This window comes from Heteronotia binoei, chromosome 5, assembly GCF_032191835.1.
Source record: "Heteronotia binoei isolate CCM8104 ecotype False Entrance Well chromosome 5, APGP_CSIRO_Hbin_v1, whole genome shotgun sequence".
Lineage (NCBI taxonomy): Eukaryota > Metazoa > Chordata > Lepidosauria > Squamata > Gekkonidae > Heteronotia > Heteronotia binoei.
In genome coordinates, this window is record NC_083227.1 from 124,153,933 (window position 1) to 124,176,207 (window position 22,275).

A 22,275-nucleotide genomic window follows, 5' to 3' on the forward strand; every position below is an offset into this window, starting at 1 on the left:
GGGAGCTTTGACTCCCAAAAGTTTATATCTTGAAAATCATGTTGGTCTCTCAGGTGCTACTGGACTCAAATCTAACAGCTCAGAGTTCTGAGATTCTTAATTCCCACAAATTCATTGCTCTAAATCCAGAAGGCGACAGTGTGTAACAAAAACTTGAAGCTAATTTAGTGTCTAAGGGGAGTAAATTCCCTGCTGAACAGAAAGAGGTATTTCCATTCCAGCCAGAGGCCAATCCTCACATCATGAGATCTCTCAGGCCTTATCAAGCCAGAGAAGTAAAAGACCTGTGCTGTCTTTTCTCATTATAGCGTGGTCCTTACAGCTGTAGAACACAGATGCTCAGAAAGCAGGATGGGACACAAATCACTGTAGCTGCTAGAAGAAATAAGGATCTGACCAAATGGCTGGGAGGGAGGGGGAATCCATGGCAATGCAGAATAGAACACCGTGGGCCAGCTGAACTGTCACTGTAAGGCACCTGTGGCATTAGAAACTGTTGGTACAATGAGTTCCAAGAGAGCCTCATAGGTCCCCACCACAAATCCAGTAAAACCCAGGAGACTGATCACCACATCTTTGACCACGGTAGCGGGATGCATGCCTTCAGAGTAGTAGGTGCAAATCTCCAGAAGGGGTGGAATGATCAGAGCTAGTGCACTGCTGCTTACTGAACCCACCAGAGAGATGACAATGTCCAGCCGAGGAATCAGAATCGCTAGCAAACCTGAGAGATAAATGGAATACGTTGGTTACGACTGGCATCTAATCCAGAACATAGATACCTAGTCAAACAATAGGTTATGACAAAATGATCAGCGTAGTGATCCCCAACATGGCGCCCATGGGCAACGTGCCATGCACTGATGTACTTACCAAAAATAAAGAGCAAATGGTGGTTTTTCTGTCCCTCAATTAAGAACAATACTTAAAAAGGTCCAGGAGGCATCACTCTTGGCTGTGCAAAGAGCACCCATTCCAAAACAACTGCCTCATTCTCAGGAGGACATTTGGGTTGTCGTAGAACCTCCCAACCTGCTATAACAGCTATTTTGTAGTGTTGCTGTCTCAGAAATCAAGAAATAGGCACAGGGTCAACTGGTTTGGGGACCCCTGGCATACAGCATCACTCCCTGCCCCATCCCCATTTATATAGTTAGCTTCCCTTGGACCGAGATGCACATGGAGGAACTTGACTGTTCATGTATGTTGTATGAGGTGTAAACCAGCCTGCCCTTTTTCCCAGAGAAATCAATGGTAGTCTATGATGGCTTTAGGGCTCCATTTGGAGCTTCATACTCTTCAGCGATGCCACCTTAAACTCTAGATTTTCATTAGCTAAAGTCAAATAGCTTTTGATACATCATAACATGTGGGTCCAGCTTTGCAAGAGAGGAGTTTTGGGCCCCTGGATGTCTTTTTCCATAACTGTTCACCTTCAGAGGTTCATATACAATATCAATGTCAGCATGAAGAGATATACAAAGTGTGTGATTCCTCCCAGATACCATCAGTATGATGGTATGCAATTAATTATATGGAAAACTAGCAGAGCAGAGCCTATTCCCTGTGGGACTTCTGCTTTTTCTTCTTCTTTCCCACCCCTGGGATGATCAGAGCACCAGCATGACTGGGAAAGCAGTAAAATTATTTAATGGCTGGGCAGCCTCTGTGCAGAATGCTATCTGAATTCTTTACAAATGGCAGACTGCGCTTTGAAGAAGCTTCTATTTCTTTCCCACTGTTCAGTCCAGAATAAGCCTCTTTTTGGTTGGGTAGGCTAATAGGGAGTTTCCTTTCTCCTCATGTTAGAAGGGGGGAAAGATTCCTCCCTGTTGCACAGGATGAAGAAAAATCACTGGAGATCACCCCAGCTTATCTGGGGAAAATGCAGACATTAAAATGGGACACACAACTGTTGACTTTATAAGAGATTACTTATAAAAGCCACAGTGAAGATACAGAGAAAATCCCAAACAGCCAAGGCAATGCAGTCTGAGCCTGCTTCGGCGGGGAGGGCAGGATATAAATGCGAGAAATAAATAAATAAAATAAATAAAGAATAAAGTATACATGTCGCAGAGAAGAAGGAACAGCATCCACTCATTTCAGTGGGTAGGGGAGGGGGAGGAGGAAAACATCAATGTGATACTGTCCAAAACACCAGCACATGTCCTCACTGTAGTTTGAATGAGTATCTCACTGCCATCAAGACATGTCCAACCCACTTGAAAAGCACAGGGAAAATATAGCTAAATGTCATGACAAAATGCTGACAGCTGAGTATTTGAATTACAGTTAACTAGTCTGGCATCACTGTGCTGTGCATAGGATTACCATTTGTGGCAGAAGAATGAGATGCTTGTGGCATTATCAGTCACCTGAATGAAAGATGTGCTTTGAAAAAGCAAATTGTGCAAAAAATGGAGTTATTTGTGATCCAGTCAATAACTGGGCCACAGTTGGTGATGAATGAAAGAGGAAAGATCATCTTGTACTATGCACCCAACTCCACACCACTTGTTTCATCCTGAATTCTGATGTCAATTCCAAAACACAATCTCTCCCCACATAGTTTGTGCTACCTTCAAATGTGTAAAAAAAATAATAGGCAGAATTCACAGGCCCCTCAGTTACTCTGCTGAAATCAAAAAGGCTGTATGTAGCAAGTTATGGAAGGAAACAGACTGCATGACGTTAGAGGGTGTCCTCAAAGAGCAACACAAGGTTAAAAAAGGACCACTTTCTACATGTTGATCTTCAGCCAAGGAGCAGTGGAAAGGACCAGCTCCAACATGCATACAACATTCACATCTTCAACTGAAGTCTAGATGTGTGCAAAGGTAATACAAGATGCTATTTACTGCCAGGAAATGCATATCAAGAGAATCCCAGAAATTATGGATGCATAGTGCAGGACTAGAGGGAAATATACCCATTTTAAAGTTACACAGGTGCATACATTAAGAGATAAATTTATTTCCCACCCATTTGCTTCCTTTTATCATGGCTGTCAAAAGGCCATAGAAACTCCAATTTAGACTGGATCGTAAGGACCATATCACTCTAACTTTGGTCCATTCAGAGTGGTTTCCAATTCAAGATGCTGGTAACTTTAAAGCCCTATATGGTCTAGTCCATACATACCTGAAGGACTGCCTGTTTCCTTATGGACCTACTCAAGTGCTATATATCTCTTTGGAGGTCCTGCTTTGGGTACCCCTGCTTTCTGAGATTACGCAGACAGCAATCTGGAAGAGGGCCTTCTCAGTAGTAGAACCAAAACACTGAAACTTTCTCCCCAGAGAGATTAATCTGTTCCCTTGCGTTGCCATCTTCTGCCAGAGTGTGAAGACTTTGTTTCATTTGATGTTCCCTTGGTGAGCTGTCTTTCCGCCCCAACATTTAAATTGTTGTTTTATACCTGTATGTATCTAAGCTCTGGTTTTGTTAAATGATTTTGTTTTGGTTGGTTTTAATAGTTTTTAAGATGTGATTTTTCAAATTGTTAGCCATCTTGGTGTATAAATTTAAAATTTCAAAACAAACACATTAAGAACTCTCAATAACTTAAATTGGACTGAACATGGATATTCGAATGGATTTGGCTTACAATTAAACAAGCTATAACGAGAGCATTATTTTATTACAATACAATCTGAATAAAAGTCGGATATATTTTTAAGAGAAATGCTTTTGATACCTGATCGGGACTGAAACAATTACAACTGGACTGTAAGAGAAAAGTGCAAGGCTGGAGGAGATTTAGAAAGACAGACTATCTGGGTCTTTGAGTTGCTTTTTAACTTTGTTTATCAGACTGAGTTATACTGTGGAGAAGTTGGCGATTCAACCTGAAGCTTTTGATAAAAAAAGGTATTATGGTTGCCATATCCTCCTTAAAGCAGGAAATCGGTCTGCTGACAGAGTTGATACAAGACAAGGTGGAAACCTTTATTTTAAAACACAGCTAAACTGAAAATTTACTTAAGAGTGGTGAAGGGATCCCAGTGATGTCTACAGAGATGAGAAAGGTGGATAAAGATCCGGTGGGAAAGGAGTCGAAAGAAATCAAAATGGAGACATTGTGCGCAGTTACAAAAAGGAGGTGGAAATCAAGCCTGATTAAAGTTTTTACAGGAGGAAGTGACGGCGTGGAGATCTCATCGCTTTCAGTAAAATGGATCTATGTGCCAAAGGGAGAAAAGGCAGACTACTTCAAGAAGATCAAGACTTGGAAAGCTTTCAAAAAGAAGGGATTATAAACTGTTGCTCTTTCTCGTAATTGGTCAACATGGAATTAATAAAAGGAAACTGGTGTGCGGCCTTGAAACGGCAAGCGAGACTTCTAGAGGTGTGCGGTTTTGAAATGGCAAACGAGACTTCTAGAATCTGAATGCTTCTCTTCTGTTTTTATCTATGGATCATATATTTTCAAAGCTAAATAGAGCAATTTAATATAGAGTGGGTTATAGAGGTGTATGATTTTTTCCATAGACAAAAATAAATAAGTGTGAGAGAGGGGGCCGTTTTCATCTAGAGATCCTACTTTTTAAATAAAGTTAAATAGAGCAATTTAATAGAGAGTGGGTTATAGAGATTGTATGATTTCATACCTAGATAAAAATAATAAGTATGGAAAATGAGGCTGTCACTGTTTATTAAACTTGTGCTTCTTAGAGTAATATGAAAATAGGAGATATAGTCTCCAAAAAGTTTAATGAATCTTAAACATTCAACCTAGACAAACGATTAATTTGGGTCAATTTATAATAAGGTAGACAACACAGGTATTTCCAAATTTTAATGATCTGCTCCTGTTTTGTTGTTGTTTTTAGCAATATAATTTGTTGATACTGAAATAGATAAAGTATTGTCTGTTAGGTTTTATTTTGGTCTTTTGTTATTTTTATTTTTTCATTTTTTCTCTGTTGGAAGCAATTAAGGTAGTATTAAGGATAAAGAAATTATATTCATCTCTGCTTATGACTATTGTCAATATTGTTAAAGTTAGTGCTTATCCCTAACATTGTTAAAATTAACCAGCGGGCTTTATTTTTGTGGTTGGTTTCTTTGTTTTTCTCGTTTGTTTGTATTAAAGATGAATAGCTTAGATTTATATCATAAGCAATAGAATAGTAAAAAATATATAATAAAATAATAAGACTGTAGAATGCAATGGTTGTATTGAGTTAAAATTTAAGACTTGAAGGTAGAAAGAATTTAGTATCAGGTTTGGAAGGTAGAAATATAACTGCTACATTTACGGCTTTTCTTTTTCTTTTTCTGTTTTGTTTTTCCCCAACTCTTTTCCTTTTTTAGCTTCTGTAACCCCGCATCATTCCTTTCCCTTTATACTGAAACTTAATAAAAATTTAAAATGGAAAGACATGTGAAGCAGTGAAATACATGGCTGGAAAGGAAACAACCAAGAAATTGTTTCCTAATTTGTGAAAAGCAAAGAATATCATGAGGTGCCACAATGAACAGCTGCATTTCAGAACAGTGTTTATACGGAACCCAAGATGCTCCCCTCAGAAAAAGCCCACTTAGAAACTATACAAAATAGAACTTGTACATATTTTCTATGTTGTTGGTTAGGAATGAAATGACCATTAGGTGGGGTGTCTGGGGAATGGAGTTTCATATATTGGGGATCTAGAATCCAGCCAGGCTCGGAGCTAAAGATTCTACCGCCCCAGGCAGATCCTGGCCCCCCAAACCCCCCAGGACTTGAATCAGGCGTGCAGAGCACACACAGCACAATGACGTCACCTAAAGTGACATCATCGTGCTGGCATGCTCTGCTGGCCCAGCCAGCTCCCTCTGAAGGAGGGAGGGCAAGGCGAGGGGCAGGCTGAGCGTTCCTCGCTGAGCCCTCCTGCCCCCTTCAAAGGGAGCTGGCTGGGAAGCGGCCACCTGTATACTTCTTCCTCCGTTCCAATTTGGAACGGAGGGAAAAGGACGGGGGCAGCTGCTGCCCAGCCACCTGAGTCCCTCTGAAGAGGCAGAGTGGAGGGGCTGGATGAGGGGCATTCCAAGCGATAACGCTCGGCCCAAATCGGAACGAAAGAAGAAGCATGCAGGCGGCCACTTCCCAGCCAGCTCCATCAGCGTGAGCAGGGACGAGGAGGGGGCACCTGCCCCCGCCCTCCGTCCCCAAGGGCCAGATAGCACCTGAGGCGGCTGCCTACCTGGCCTATTCTGACACAGCGGGCCTGAATCCAGCATCCCTCAACTAGAATGCAAAGATTATCTGCTCTGTTCTTGGCTCCCTCCCACCATTCAGTGAAGACAGATCGCAGCCTACTTGCTGCTCAACCTCAAGCTAGCTGAGAACTACCACAGGCCCATGGAAAAATATTTCCTCTGATTCACCCCACCATTTAAAGAAGAAGCAGACATGAGGGGAGGAACTCAATTATCCTTAATGGAAAAGAAGCAGAAAAATTCTCTCTAGAAGTCGTAACTGCTCACTATAATCCTTTCCTTAATCAGAAACCACAGCAAGTATCATCCTCCTGTGGGAGAGCACTTACTATATGAAGTAAAGCAAAGCGTTAGAATGAGCAGTTATGAATTCCTAGAAAGGCTACTAGCTACAGGCATTGTGCCAGGTGAGAATATGTGAACCAAATGAGGTATGTGGATTGCTTGACTTCTTGGGGACTGTCAAAGCAATCCAAGCCCAAGGAATTTTGTGCCCTTAGCACCTCCACTCCTCAATTTAAAATCCCTTCTCAAATCCAGGCCTACACCTTCAGCAGACACCAATAATCTTCTAGGAGTGCTGAGAGGAAACCACCAGTTTCCTTGTGCCATATAATCTGTTTTCTTACTCTGACCCTAGGTTTGTGCTTGTTCTTCAGAACCTTCTGACCAGATTTCTGCATTTCTGCACAAAGCAGGCCCATTCCTACTCCTGCTTTCCAATCTCCCTATCTTGTTCACTTCCCTGATTATCTGCCTCCCAGCCTCACCCTCTTGAATTACACTTTGTGCTGATCTTGAGTTGGCATGAATGAGAAGGATTAAGTGTTATTTTATTTACTAAAGAAACAAAAACAGCATCATGAAGCTTGGGGCAGGAGGCTGTTAGACCTAAGAAAAGGAGAATTACTAAATCAGAGGAGAAGGAGCAATATGGAACTCTAATGCCATTGTTACTCTCCAAATATAGTGACTAAAACTTCGTTGGTCTTGAAGGTGCCACTGGATTCATATTTTGTTCTCCAAATTCTGTTCTACCCTTTTGTTCAAAGCCCCAGGCATCATCTGTGTTTTTATCTCTCAAGAAAAGCAGAAACCAATTATTCATAAATATAGCAATTTCTCCACTTTTAGACCACAAGGTTTCAGGCCACAAGGTTTCTCCCACTGCTGCTTCAGTAACTCAAGCAAGATTACAGAATCTCTCTTGCAACAGCAGTCCTCTAACAAGGAAGAAACAAGGCAATCCTGCATCAGTTACAGTCTGGATGCAGGAAGAATGTCATGCAATCATGCACTTAATTCCCAGTCACACAATTATTTGTTTAGAAGTGAGCCCAAGTCCAAATAAAAAATGGATCTCTATGTCCATTTAGGCACAATAGGAATTTTACAAATAATCCAGCAAAACAAGTCAGAACTATTGGAATTTTGTGAGCCAATCTGAACACTCGCGTGCTACAAAAATGTCAAATTTAAATGTACAGTTTGGGCTACTTTGCATATGGTTGTGTCCACTGTTTCTTCCCCTCTGTAGGGGTCTTTAAAAGGAAAGCCCCAGAAACTGCCAGTTTTAGCTGTTTTGCTAGTACATCATATTTGCCTACTATCCTTTATTTGACTTCTATCATATTTGGTAGTGGTCACAGTTCCAGTGCATACATGGCATTAGAAAACCTTTATTCCCACACCATTTTTAAAAAAATAACCTCTTTCCACTGGATACAATTCTAGCAAAATTAGTTGGAGAGACCAAATGACACTGAGAGTTTAAGTGACTATGTATGTAGGCATTGTCATGTTCTCAAACATATCACTAGACAAGGCTTGTCTTTCCTACCTCTACTTCTTCTGAAGTTTGGCACTCATAAGGATGCTAAGCATGTCTTTGAGCAAGGATGAAATAGCCAAATGCATGTGAGAGGTTGCTGAAAGCAGAACTTGTGCAGGATGACAGACGTGGAAAGCAGCTTACTTAAGGGCCTGGCACCACTGGCCATGCTGTGCTGAGGTAAAACAGAAGATGATAAGGCAACAAGGACGATGCTCAAGAATAAATGGCAATAAGCACAAAGAGAGAGAAAATGAAAAGTCAGGTGGGCCTAACCCTACCTAAAGCACACAGAACCTGTGATGTAAAGCAGATGCATTCAAACAGTGATCCAGCAGGCGTTCTGCAGCAGAGAAGTCAAGGGGCCAGAGAACCAAGCAAAATGACTTCTTCCAAGCCTTATGACCAGACTGGACTGGCCACACTTTTATAACAGTCCAGCACATTTGAATCCAGAATTTGATTTCAGTACGCTATTTGATAGGTTAAAGTCTTTTATTCTTTCCAAACTGTTTTGTCTTTTGAGATATAAAAATCTCCTGATTCCTCAAACAACTGTTTAGCAGTGACTTATAATACAAGTACATTTCATGTCCCAAGAGAAGGACTGAGGGCTGTTTGAGACCTGCTTATCTGATGAATCCCTATTCAAGGAAAAATCTCTGGAAAGCATTTAATAATGTAAGTTCTAGAGTACAACTGACCTTGAAATCTGCATAAGCTTACCCTAAATGGATTCCACAGGTGAGTTTTGTCAAGGGAAGCCAATACCGGTAGATGTCCAGTACATTCAGATACGGAAATTCCATCCTCTCACTATCAGCAACCATCGTTACTCTCTTGAGACAGCTGGGCTTAACTATCTTACTAGGCAGAGGCTGAATAAATTGCCATGACTTCTCTCTTGTTCTTAACATTCATTGGCCTGCATGAGCCATGCCTCTTTACATGTGCATATGCATCCATCCATAATGAGATATTCAACTGGTTGATTCTCAACCATGTGTTAATTTCTTTCTTGCCAAGTGGCAAGAAAATATTCATCAGTTTTGGTGTTATACTTACACGTTGCACACACCAAACATGTCCTCAGGAACAGGTTGGTCCACAACGCCCAGCGTTCAGGGACCTGAGACACAGCCACGGGAATGATTATTTCTGCAGGGACATAAAACTGCAATGCATATGTGAAGAAGATCCCAAAGGAGTACAGCAGCTTGACAGACTGATACAACCTGCAAATGATACAAGAACCAGCAGTTATATCTATTCAATCTTTGAGACAAAGGAGCTAAATTAAATAAAAGCAAAAGTCAATATTTTACCCAAGGACTTTGCCATATAATTACTGTTTGCACAGGTGTGTGAGCATGGCAGCGACAATGAGAATAAGTGACTTAAGAATTGGCGGAGATCAAACATGGCAAGAAAAGACCCTTTCCCTGATTAAATGACATTACAAATTAAACAGAAGGCCTCCCCCTATACTGTTAGCAATAGCACTATACTGTATTAGGTAGTGTATTAGGCTTTACAGAACTATACAGTATTAGGTAGTGCCTTCAAGTCCCTACCTAGCCATGAAGTTCACAAGATGATCTTGAGCCCATCACACTCCCTGAGCCAGGGGTCCCCAACCTTTTTGAGCCTGCGGGCACCTCTGGATGACTGACACAATGCGGCCAGCACAGCAATAAAGGGATGCCACAAAACCACTGCTACAGGAGGTACAGCCAATCAGAAAATGGCTGGCACAGCTTACCTTCACTTATACAGTGAAGATCCTTGTGCTTTCGTGGCAGCTACTGCCAAAACATATTTTTTAAAAAATCTGAGTCAAGTCTCCAATGGTCAATCAGCCTTGCTGGGAAAAGCCCTGTCCACTTTCTAAAAAGTGGGCGCCACATTGGGGATGTATGCCACTCCAGTCTCCTTAGAGGAAGTAAATGATACAGACTGATAGATGTGTAAGTTAGTTATATTGTCAATTATATTGTTTAATATAAGCCCTTTCTAGCCCTCCAGTAGTTTACATGAAAGGTAAAGTTATGTCCTCTTTAAAGAGCAACCAGTAATATGAAAAAAGGCAACTGAATTGAAAAAGGAGGCATGGCAATTAGAAGAGAGAGCAGAAACTATTGAAGAGGACCAAGTTATTACTTCCTCAAACAGGGAGAGGACCTGAATCTCAGAGGGAAGACTGTAAGGAACATGCAGCCAGACTAGTGACTTGAATTGGTACTATTCAGCATCTCAGCAAAAGCACAACTGATACACTTGGATCCTCCTCCCCCACTGTCTCTGGCTGGGAAGACCTCTAGTTCTAGCAGGGGCAAGAAGGGCATAAGAAGTGCATGCATGATGAAACTGAGGGGAAGCCACCACAGTGGCCTAATGGGAACTGGGTTTGAGAGAAATGTCCCTCCAAAGCAGAGTTATGTCAAAGCGTATTACTGTCTTTAAGCTATGTCGCAGAACCTTCTGAATGCAAAAGCAGGGTAGAAATCATTAGATGCTCTAGTATCACAAAACTGAAGCCAGATTTCCATCTCCATCTCAGTTCTGAACAAACCACCAGCACTACACATTCCTGCTTTTGGAGAAAAACACGTATGACAGGAGCCACACTCTCTCACACACACTCACTGTGTGTGTGTGTGCTGTGCCGTCAAGTCACTTCTGACTTGTGGTGTCCCTATGCATTAATGACCTCTAAAATGTCCTATTGTTAACAGTCTTGCTCAGCTCTTGCAAACTGAAGGCCATGGGAAGATTTGGCTGCAGAGCCAAAACTAGAACATGCAAAACACGTAACAGACAGAAGCTTATGGTTCTCTGGATATTTCTGTTACCAGATTCAGCACGTGGATAGTGCATACTGTATACAGAGCAGCCTTTCTACTACTGTCAACAATATAGTAGGCACACACAGGCCAGGCTTTTAGCTATAGATAATAAGAAACTCTAGACCTTTACACTCCACTCTTCATGTTGTTAACCTCCAGTCTTCATTTGAAAACAGTTTAACACACATATTTAGGTTATTTCACCCCATGACGGGGCAAACCTGATTCTATTTTAATTAACAAAAAACTTCAAAGTCATTTTTATTAGCTTCTTTCATGAATATTTCACAGTTTTTGCTTACTGACCTTCCCCCTGCAGTGGTGCATTGCCACTTTTGGCCCTGATGTAAAAAGTTCTAGGCAATACCACCAAGGCCAATTTTAGGCAAGCTATTTACAAAAACTGAAGCTTTCAGGCAAATGGGGCAGGCAAAGACAAATCTGTTTTTGTTATTATATGAACATATGAAGCTGCCTTCTACTGGATCAGACCCTTGGTCCATCAAAGTCAGCATTGTCTACTCAGACCGGCAGCGGCTCTCCAGGGTCTCAAGCTGAGGTTCTTCACACCTATTTGCCTGGACCCTTTTTAGTTGGAGATGCCAGGGATTGAACCTGGGACCTTCTGCTTACCAAGCAGATGCTCTACCACTGAGCCACCATCCCTCCCCTATTGTTAATATTCACTCTACAGTTCTGTGCAATGTTGATTCTTTGGTGTCTTGGTAGTGTCTGTCTGTGATTCTTTGGTGCCCTAAACATCTACAAGTGCACTAAACTTCTAAGACATAAAGGCAGGATGAAACATTCTTCATGATCCTGTAAGGAATAGAGGAGGAGTTATGCTTTATGGCAATTTGCCAAGATGGCAGAAAAGCAAGTTGTTCCAGTCCTCATGGCATCAAAGTCCAAATGGAGTACAAAACCCCCAGTCTGAACATACCGTCCTTTCTATGTTGAAAAAGTTATCTACATCTTTGAGATAAAGGATGGGGGAGGAAAGGGGTCTGATCTCATCCATTCTAAAGCAATCACTGTAGAGTTGCGCAAGAATGAGCGGAAAAAAACCCAAGAGATTAAGACTTCTATTGAGAAAGGAAGCATTTTGCAAAACTACTGGCACTGCTAGAACAACCAGGAGAGAACACTCCAAGAACAGATCTCACATGCCAACCAATATCAACTGCAGGCAAGCGGTTAGAGTCATCATAGTTCAAGGGTCCCCAACCTTTTTGGATCTGCGGGCACATCTGAAATTCAGATATGGCATGGCGGGTGCAGCAACAAAATGGCTTCCACAAAATGGCTTCCACAGGAGGCAGAGTCAGCCACAAAATAATTGTCACAACTTCAGTAATACAGTCCAGATCCTTGTGCTTAGCTGTTGCTAAAGCAACATTTGCAAAAATCTACACAGCCAACCAAATCTCCAGTAGTCAATCAAAAGCCTTTCTGAGCAAAAGCCCTACTTGCTCCCGCCCACTTCCTAAAAACACTTGGCAGGGGCCAACAGGCACCATGGTGACCATGGGCACCATGTTGGAGATGCCTGTTGCAGTTGATGACTCAGAGAAAGCCCAAGCATGAAAGTAAGGGAAGACAATGCCACTTGCTTGTGGCTAAACAAAAAAAGTGCTCCCATAAATCTAGGTGTCACCAGAAACAAGAATGGTAATCAGACTTCTCTTTGGACACTTGCAGATTTTATAAAACCTGTTCTGATATTTCATTCAATCAATCGATGGATTAATAAGTAAGCAGAAACATCTGAATATGCCCACACCTGACCTGCGGGCAAAGCTCTGAGTTTGCCTAAGAATTTCTGAATCCTACCAGCACAGTCAAAAGAAAGCATTAAAACTCTGGATCATGTTGGCAGAAGAAACATGTTATTCTCACTGGGACTTAGCACACATTTAACAAAACATGCATAGGCAAGATGTGTTATCAATTAAAAACTGCCTCCAAGTTGCAGATAAACTGAACATGCTTCAGAGACTTTCAGCAAAAGCAAGTTCACCATTAGGTTCTTAATTAGTACTTTTCCCCCATCTGACCTGAGGCACAGAAGTTTCACACAAAGGATGAGGCAGCTATGCACAGATTAAAGGTTATGGTGACTGGCAAAAACTTTGTCTGGAACTGCCTATGGCAATAGGGTTTGAACTATCATCTTATTCTGACAAGTCACTTGCAGACACCACCATATTAGTCTGCTTAAAGATCAAATTGTGATTTTTTTTCCAAAGCAAGTGTAAGCTGGCAGTATAGAATACCTGAAGTTGTGACAAGTGACACAGCTTGGATGTATCTGGCTTTGAACAGTGCCTGTGTGTGCTGCCTTTGATTAATTAAGTAAGTGTTAGACTAACACACACAATGCTAGCCTAGTGAACATTCCACCTTTAATTATCCCCCCTCAGTTTGAGAAGGATGCAGGAGGAATCAGCATGTTAGAAAGCAAAGAATCAACAAGAGAGCATCACACATCCCAACTTTCAGCTTTGTTTTTGTTCTTTAAAGTTTTAAATTGGTGAACATCCAGATGATAATCAGAAGTTTTTCCAGTTCTGTTTCACTACCCTGCCAGTAGTGATGGTGATGAAAGAGGTCATTTCAACATTCTTTTAGAAAAGAATTCACTATTTCATCATAAGACATCCTGAAAACAAGCTTTTTGAAAACATGGTAAATTTTCAGCAGCTTTTTCCACAGGCAATATCCAAATGAAATTGGGAGCTTCCTTTCTCACTATATTCTTGTGAGAATTCTCAACCGCACACAACTGAACCCACGTCTGAACCCGCCTGTATGGCTCTTACTGCAATTGTGTATTTCCCTGACCATCCAGCTCAAACTCAACCATTCTTAAGATCAGACAGCTAGGAAAGTACTGCATTCCAATTAAAGTGGGGCAAAACTCAATTCACCCATTAGTTTTCCTCAAAGATAACTCAAGAGCATGATTATCAGGCCAGATCAAAACTTCTCCTCAGAACACGAATGGATGGACAGGCCCATTGGAAACAGAGAGAATTCTGATATGAGGGTCTGTATTGTCCCCTTCAGGTTCTGGTAGTCTTCAAAGAAACCTGTAAGTGCTCATCCTGCATCAAAACAATAAGCAGCCTATCAAAAAAGCCTCTATTAGGGAAGCTGCCAGAAAACTAAGAACTTCCTCCAAAGGAAATTAATGCAGCAACTCTGGACTATACTCCCTTCACAAACACTGTGCTTATTTATGAACTTAGAGCAATCAATTAATCTAATTCCCAACAGGTACTTAAAGTTGCAAGTCAGGGCCAAGAAGAAAGAAAGATTTTTCTTGAAAGTTGAGGGAGGCCCCCCAAGCTTGGAGAAAAATCTGAGGGGGGAAATTAAATGAAGGCGGGTTGAAATTCCCCCAAAATAGGGGAATACTCTGCCTGAGCAAACACAGACAATATAACAATCAGCAGAAGAGAAAAAGAGGGCACCAGTTCCTGGATCAGCTGAGAGCTACTCATTTCATATTATTCTCTTCCTTCAGAAAAAAATAAGTGCTCACCATGAAGGATCTCTTTTAAGTTCAATGTTTTAAAATTCTGTTCCTCTCCACCCCCCCCCCCACCCCACTGCCCCCGATCTGCCAGTTTTTTTATTGAACATACTGATGATTGTTACCCTGAGCCCTTGGGATAATAGCAGGATAGAAATCAAAATAATACTGGAGACACTAATAAGAGAGGACTAGATTATCATGCTGCTAGCATAGCAAAGAAAGGAGATTTCTCCACAGAGACCATCAGTTTTCAACTGTAAATATAACCTTTATATACAGACAAGGAAAGAAATATTTTGCTCCCCACTGAACCATTTGCCAGTGATATAAATGTTGCAACTTTCTCTGAGTAAAAATCAGTCTCCCTGTTGGATTTCAGGCTTCTCTACCAGTATGTCATGTTCACAAGAGTCATAAGAGTTAATAGAAAGCATATTAGGAATGTAGAAGAATGTCCAGAAATTGCTCGAGCTTTTTGACACATCCAGCAACTACACTGTACCAAGAAGCAACTGACTGTCCCAAAGCAAAATGTGCTAGGTTTCAAACAGTAAAAGCTCAACAAAAAAAGTATAATAGAGACAATGCAAGATTTTAATGCAAGGTATGATTTGCGGTGGCATTTGTGGGGAGGAGACACACAGAAAGCCTTATACGAATATAGTGTACACAGTGGATAAAACTGCAACTGCTTCATGAAGTACTATATGATAGGCTGAAGGAAAACCAACTGGATATGCAGACAGAAAACAAGAAAAAAAACAAGACTGTTAAGACAGATATGACCATGAGAGTGGAAAGTTCTTGAGGATTCCAAATACTTGAAAGGCTTTACAGTTCCCTCTCTTCATATCCTCTCTCTGAGAACACCTCCCAAACACACTTCAAACGCCCCTTGAAAACAGACTCTCACCCTTCAATATCCCTCCTAATTCTATTCTAAACCATTCAAAAGGCCTATTAACGCTTTACTCCAACTTGAACCATGAATCAAAACGCTTTTCTTCTTTCTCTTGACTCACCAACAATTAGGCAGATTGAGTGTTATGCTGGCCTTGATCATATCTCCAAAACGCAAGTATCCCAAAGTTCCCAGGCTGATGTAGAGGACAGTGACAAGTCCCATTCCCACATAAAGGATTGTGGGAAACTGCTGAGGATTCTTCATCTTGTTTTCTAGAGGGAGTATCTTGGGGAGAGGGGAGGGAAAGATTTTCAATGTACCATTTTAACGCAATGTTAACTTAATTGGTCTCATAATCTGACCACCACCACCCACAGAGGACAGGATGTTCAACCTGTTTTAGCACATTATCTCCTAACAGCCAGATTCCAAAGAGATAATCTCAAAGTATAGTATAATGTAGCTCGAAACGTATCTCAGCATCCTGAGGAAGTATTTTGACCATGATGGTTATACCCAGCCAATATCTATTTAGGCAAGTATCTCATGATTTAGGCAAGTGTCTCATATTACATTGTGACAATTAACACTATAGTTTAATTACTGATTGTGCAAAGATGCAGTAGCATTATTTAACTCTTCAGTCACATGCTTCATTATATATGTTTGGAAAGTGTTTTATAAAATTTCAAATGCTTGTATGAAGAGATCTCTGCTCCATCTTCCACCCAGTAATTTAATAGCACATTTTAAAAATCCAGATAGTCCACACTGGAAAGGAGAAGTCATGAAAATGCTAATATGGTGATATCATCACTCCAATCAAGTATACACTGCTGAAGGACAGTGATGATTGTAGAAGTAGTCACAAGCTTAGTAGGCATTTCTGTGCTTATTGTCCATCTAAGAAAGAAAACAACACCTGCTCAGAGTTTGCAGGTCCCAGGTTCAATCCCTGGCATCTCCAAAAAAGGGTCCAGGCAAATAGGTGTGAAAAACCTCAGCTTGAGACCCTGGAGAGCCGCTGCCAGTCTGAGAAGACAGTACTGACTTTGATGGACCAAGGGTCTGATTCAGTATAAGGCAGCTTCATATGTTCATATATTAATATAATTTACGGAATGCTTTTGTTGGTTCTTAAATTGCATTGCTTTAAAAAAATGGTTGAAATGTTATTCCTGGAAGAGAAGACTACCGAGAAGAAAAAACAAAATCCAGGTTTTAGGCTCTTCCTTTCTCACTTCCTAGTTTAAATAACCTCTCTAAGCCAGGATGGGACTGGACTTGTGGCACATGCATTACTGCTTGTAAGAAGTACAGACACACCATGCAGGATGTTCTGTAACAGTTCGGGTATCTTAATGGACTTTTGAACTTTCAGCTTCTGTATTTACATAGGGAACTACCACAGATAAAGTCAAAGTGGCAAAGTAATCATGTAGCATTCCACCCACACCCTCCATTGCTTCCTGCCTATTAAATGCAAATACTCAGCGGGTCAGTGCAGCAGTCTGCAGCCATCCTTCTCCTGGTGTACTACATGGTTCTTTTAATCCTTGATCCCACCTAAAACTCAGTTTCTTTGTTATTTTAGCCCAGCTAAGGATCCCCCCCCCCACTCTGGCATGGGAGCTAGAAACACCTGCGTGCCACATAAGCCCGCACTAGACAAACTTGTACACAGCCTGTACTCCGTGTGTACACGTGGTGTGATAATGTCAACAGAAAAACACTGTCGGTGCACATTGTATACTGACATATTTTTGTTTTGCATATGCATGAAGCAGTCCTGCACATGCATAAAAATTAAAAGTTATGAGCCAACCAGTATACTATTAAAAAGGAGGGACATATACAGAAAGAAATTACAGACTTTGCAATACAGGTAAATATAGAGGAGACTTAGTCCTCTTGATTCAGAGGGCTGTGCCAGACACATGAATGTAATGCAATTTCAGACAGTAAGCAGCCACACATTTCCTGATCTTGTGTAGCCTGTTACGGTTATGAAGTTCTCTTTTTTGGCACTGTGCTTGAATACTCAAACCCCATGACACGGAGACTCTTGCACTTTGGAATTGAGGCATAGCGGAGATAGTTTATCCACAGTTTATCCTTAATCTCCACAGCAGGAGACTCTGCACCTGGGCAAGTCAGCTGCCTTCACTGCTCCACTGTCCTTACACTTGTGAATACATGTTGCCATTCTCTATATTACATTACAATCTCAGCATCAGAAGAAAATTATTTCTTTTAAGAGCTTTCAATTTCCCACTCTCAACCCAAAAAACAGGTCATTCGAGAACTCGTGTTAATTTCAAGACAGTAGCTGTTGAAAAGTGAAAGAGAAATCAAGTGGCACCTTTAAAGCTAACCAAATTTATTTCAACATAGGCTTCTGTAAGTCAGTTCTAACTTCCTAAGATGTGTCCAAAATAAAAATGTGTATTACACTTTAAACCCTTGACCCTTTTTCTTGCTCTCCTTTACCAATTTGTCTATGTCCTTTACAACATGATAAATGGAATGGAACTCAGTGCTCTGGCAGAGACCTAACCAGTGTCAACAATAGGTACTCTATTCCTTTTTCTGCATTAGATGCTATGCTTCCACAACTGGTGCATCTCAGAATAATATCTGCAGTTCAGGAAGCTATCAGTTCTGCAAATTCAACCTAAGCCAGGGCCAGATAACAGCGAAAAATTACCAGACAGAAAGGCAAGGGAGAGAAAGACAGGATAGATCAAACATTTCTATTTTTATCCTTTCTTCCAATGAGCAATGTTGTTCAGGGAAAGCTGCTCAAATACATCACTGCTCTGTGCTGAAGAACCAGTCTCATGTAATGAATTAATGCTAGAAAGGTCAATCTGAAAAAGTGTTTGATCTTAGAGCACTCAGGCATGACTAGACTGTTGCTAGGTCAAGACACTTGTTCACCAAGACACTACCAAAAGGACATATGCTCTACCTTGAAAGTATGGAACAGAAGCAGGAGGGAAGTTTCTTATGGAAATAATTATACAGGTTCATCAGTCTCATAGATGACTCATCAAATGGATAACCGTTGTTGTATTTACTGCTGACCAAGAAAGAGCTGCTGAAGAGAGCTCTAATGCAATTACATGCTAATGCTGCTTCTAGCAAAGTCGGTCCATCATACATAGGGCCAAGACTTACCACTCCAATGCCTTCAAAAGCAAAGACAGCAGTGCCAAAAAACAGAGGGTATGTCTTCCACTGGGCCACAAGAGACAGGGAGCTAGGGTCTGGAATGCCCTGACAATGGGGAAAGAAGCAAAAGAAATTTAGATGTGACAGCAAAGGGAACAAAGAGGGTTTTCCTTCCCTCCTCCCTTCCAATCAGAATACTTGGAATTCAAAGCTACTCACATTGAATGTGGTGAACTATTGTAAGTAGAAACCAATCAGCATAACAGTAGCTGCTTATACGGCATCTCACATGTTTTCCTTTTGTGCATGATATTATACCCACAGTAGTCTTATAGAATCACCAATAGCCAATCTTCGGGGCAAGCATACCATAAAACAAGTCTGAAACATTGCATTCTTCTCTGCTACGTATATTCACTCTATTGCCAGATGATGCCATTTCTCCCTGTAGAACACAGTGGCCATGCAGTTCTTCTTGTTAACTAAAATATAGATCTTCTGGCCGATCCCTCCACAGCTACTGCAACCTTCTTGCTGTCTTTTCTTTGTCATAATTCAGTCTTCTGTTGAGAACAATTCACTTCTGTCTGTCCAGCCTATACAGTGTACTTTTGAAATACCTTCACTTGGCTCCTCTCCCCTATCCAGCAGCAACTCTTTGCCCTTGCCTTGTAATGGAATCTTTGTTCCTTCGATTCCACCACATTCAAAGTCCCCCACATGTTCTCCTAACTGCTATGTCCATACTTTCTTGCTGCACACTGTGCCAAGAACTCCAGCATCTTATCCTTCAAGTTCCTTTTCAAGACTACTCTCCTGAGCAATTCTGGCCTTAACACTTGTAGCACTGGTGTTACAGGTTCACCATCCCTGTGCTGCATTAATACACAACCCTTTCACGGCCTCAAAAACTGCATGCACCCCTTAAAATTCAGGATTCTTGTGAGGAAGTTCCTTATTCAAGAATGGGATGTTTAAAATAAAAATCTGACATTTAAGGTCTCCCAGTGACAGACCATATTTGTTTCTATCATTTTTAACCTGCCTTATTCCTAACAGGACTCGAAGGGGATTACTGTATTAAAAGCTTATATTAAAAAAACCAAACACATAGCAATAACTATAGAACACCTGAGCGCACAAAATCCTAATATAAACCAAAGCCACCCACAAGAACAGCTTTCATACAACTATCTGCCTAAGTAACTTAGATAGTCTTCTAAAAAGCAGAAACAAGGGGACATTTCTGAAGCTATTTTGGAGGTCATCACTGAAAATGTTCTAGAGCAGACAGTGACCAATCTTACTTGCCTGCTAAAAGGAATATTAAGCAAGCCTCTTCCAGCTGTGTGAAGGTGAAACAGAGAGACAAACTAAAAGAGCAGGCAGCCACCTGCAATGGCCCCAATGGAAAATTCTGAAAGAAGTCCATCTAATGTGTTACCATTGCTATCATAATCTCTGTACGTACCCGTACAATATACTGGTATATCATTAGAAGACTGCAGAGCATGGCAAGATTGGCCAGCATAGAGAAAATGGAAAGGAACTTGAGGTTCTGGATGAAGACTAACAGTACCACGAATGGCAACAAGGATAAGATGTACAACCGGGAGTCCATGGTGGGAGCTAACACCATAGTTTCATTGCCATCGCAGGAGCTGGTTGTAGCATTGGCAGCAGATACCACCTACAAGGAAGTCAAGCAAAAAAATTATTTTGAATCTCACTAGTTCTCTGACTATAACTCTAAGACAGTTTTGATCACAGATTATTATAGGACTACAAGTACTTGTCAGGGCTCTTTTTTCAGCAGGAGCACCTCTGCATATTAGACCATGCCCCCCTGATGTAGCCAATCCTCCAAGAGCTAAGAGTACTCTTAGTACAGGTTCTACTGTAAGCTCAGAATTATTGGCTACATCAGGTGGGTGTGGCCTAATATGCAGAGGAGCTCCTGCTAGAAAAAGAGCCCTGCTTGTAATACTGAATGTATTCACTGCATCAAGATCCCTATTAGATGCATAGTAATTGGAAATCCTGTTCAAAAATATCCACGTATGTTTAAGCAAGTAAGCAGTTATTAATTGACCCTTTAATATGAAAGCATCCAGCGTTGGATAGATTTACATAATCACAAAGAGCAGTTTATCTGCCTCTTTTAACACAAAACTACCTCTGCTGTTTCTTGTCCAGGAGAGTGACAAGCACTTTTGCAGACTTGAGCATAGACACACCCAGCATGCAAACTGAGTAGTGTGCCAAGCTATACTAGTTTCTGTACTACACTTTTTATTAGAGCTGCACTCACTGCTGCATTGTGATTCTGAAGTGGAACTTGAAGCTCTGATCAATTAAAAGGAAGGCATGCACTTTACTGAGTTTCAAAAAGTCAAGCCAAAGCCAGGAGGATACACTGGGTGAGATGAAAACTGACTGTGTCCTGAAGTTCAAAAGGAAGCAATATTGACTGATAGCACAACCACCTTTTGAGTCTTTGGAGCTACAGAAAACCATTTACAGTTATGTGGGCTGGAGAGGATCATTGAGAGGGAAAAGTCACTCAGCTGTTATAACTCTGTTCTAATTGCAAACAACAGAATGCAGGTTAACTCCTGCTGTGCCTACATCAGTCTCCAGATCCCGGCAGGGGATCCCTTGGTTTTTCAGGCTCCTCCCCACTGCCAGCCTGCTGGCCAGCAGGGAGAAGCCCTGCCCCAACAGCCAAGATATGCCTTTCCACCTCAGAAAGCTTAGCAGAAGCTTGGAAAGCATTTAAAACTCAGTAGAAGCAAGGCTGAATGGGGGCAGGATGAGCCAGCAGAGCCACATGGCTGTTCCCAGTGAGTCTGTGAAGCTGTGAGAAAGGAAGAAACGCCAGTGCACGTCCTCCATTGTTTTATATTACTTTCAGAAGTTATTTGCATAGTAAAGAGTAAACTAAAACCTTTCATTGCCTGTATATTGCTTAAATATATTGAAGAAGTTGGTAGAAATACAACAGATGGTGAGTGAATTGCCCCAGTGAGATCACAAAAGTACTGCATTTATTTAGCTGCTTTGTTAGTGTGTGTCGGTGTGTTCACTTTCATTTAGTGGAAGTGCAGCCAGCTGCTGGGGGATAAGGAAATGAAGACTGTATTCAGGGGAACTGTGCTGCTATATATTTTTTTTAATTTATTTTAGGGAATGGGAAAGTCTCCTCGCTCCACCCCCAAAGTCCCCAGGTATTTTCTGAGTTGGCCCTGGCAACCCTAGCCTACATATATCTGTATCATAGTATACAAGGGTTTGGGATCTATGTGAAATACACAGTAAATGTCTTAAATCCAGTGAGTGTTGTAGTAAACTTAAGTTTTTAAAATGTTAAAACCTATTGAATTATTTTTCAAACTAGCTGAAAGTTGAGAAGCCAGGAAGTGTGATCACTCAGTTTTCATATGAACTGGATCATCTATATCCTGAACTCACCATTACTAAAATACTACTGTGTTTTGCAATAAAACATGCACTGAAATAGAGACATAGACCTAGTATTCTCAAAGAGTGCTAACAAGGCAGTCCTATGCTGAGTTACTACAGCCTAAACTTGTCAAAATCAACTGAATAACTTTGGATTGCACTGTAAGTAACATACTTTTCACATTCATAGTCAACATAAATTGTGAGAAACTCTGCAGGCAGCAGAGACATATGTGGGCACAATCTCTGCACAAAGTTACCACAATGATATGAAGGCTAGCTTCTGTTTCAAAGAAAAGTGAAGCAAATG

The 22,275-nt window shown here is 41.1% G+C and overlaps 1 protein-coding gene across 3 annotated transcripts in view; it reads right to left on the minus strand.

Annotated features, from left to right (window-relative positions):
- Positions 1 to 407: 407 nt before the first annotated feature.
- The window catches only part of LOC132572822 (proton-coupled amino acid transporter 1-like), a 37,331-nt gene continuing 15,463 nt past the window's right edge, over positions 408 to 22,275 (minus strand). For all 3 annotated transcript variants that reach the window (XM_060240292.1, XM_060240290.1, XM_060240291.1), the window contains exons 7-11: positions 19,975 to 20,193; positions 18,510 to 18,608; positions 15,448 to 15,614; positions 9,104 to 9,273; positions 408 to 724 (exon numbers count right to left, since the gene is read on the minus strand). In XM_060240292.1, the coding sequence (XP_060096275.1) occupies positions 465 to 724; positions 9,104 to 9,273; positions 15,448 to 15,614; positions 18,510 to 18,608; positions 19,975 to 20,193 (915 nt within the window). In that variant the 3' untranslated portion in view covers positions 408 to 464. The remainder of the gene's footprint in view (positions 725 to 9,103; positions 9,274 to 15,447; positions 15,615 to 18,509; positions 18,609 to 19,974; positions 20,194 to 22,275) is intronic.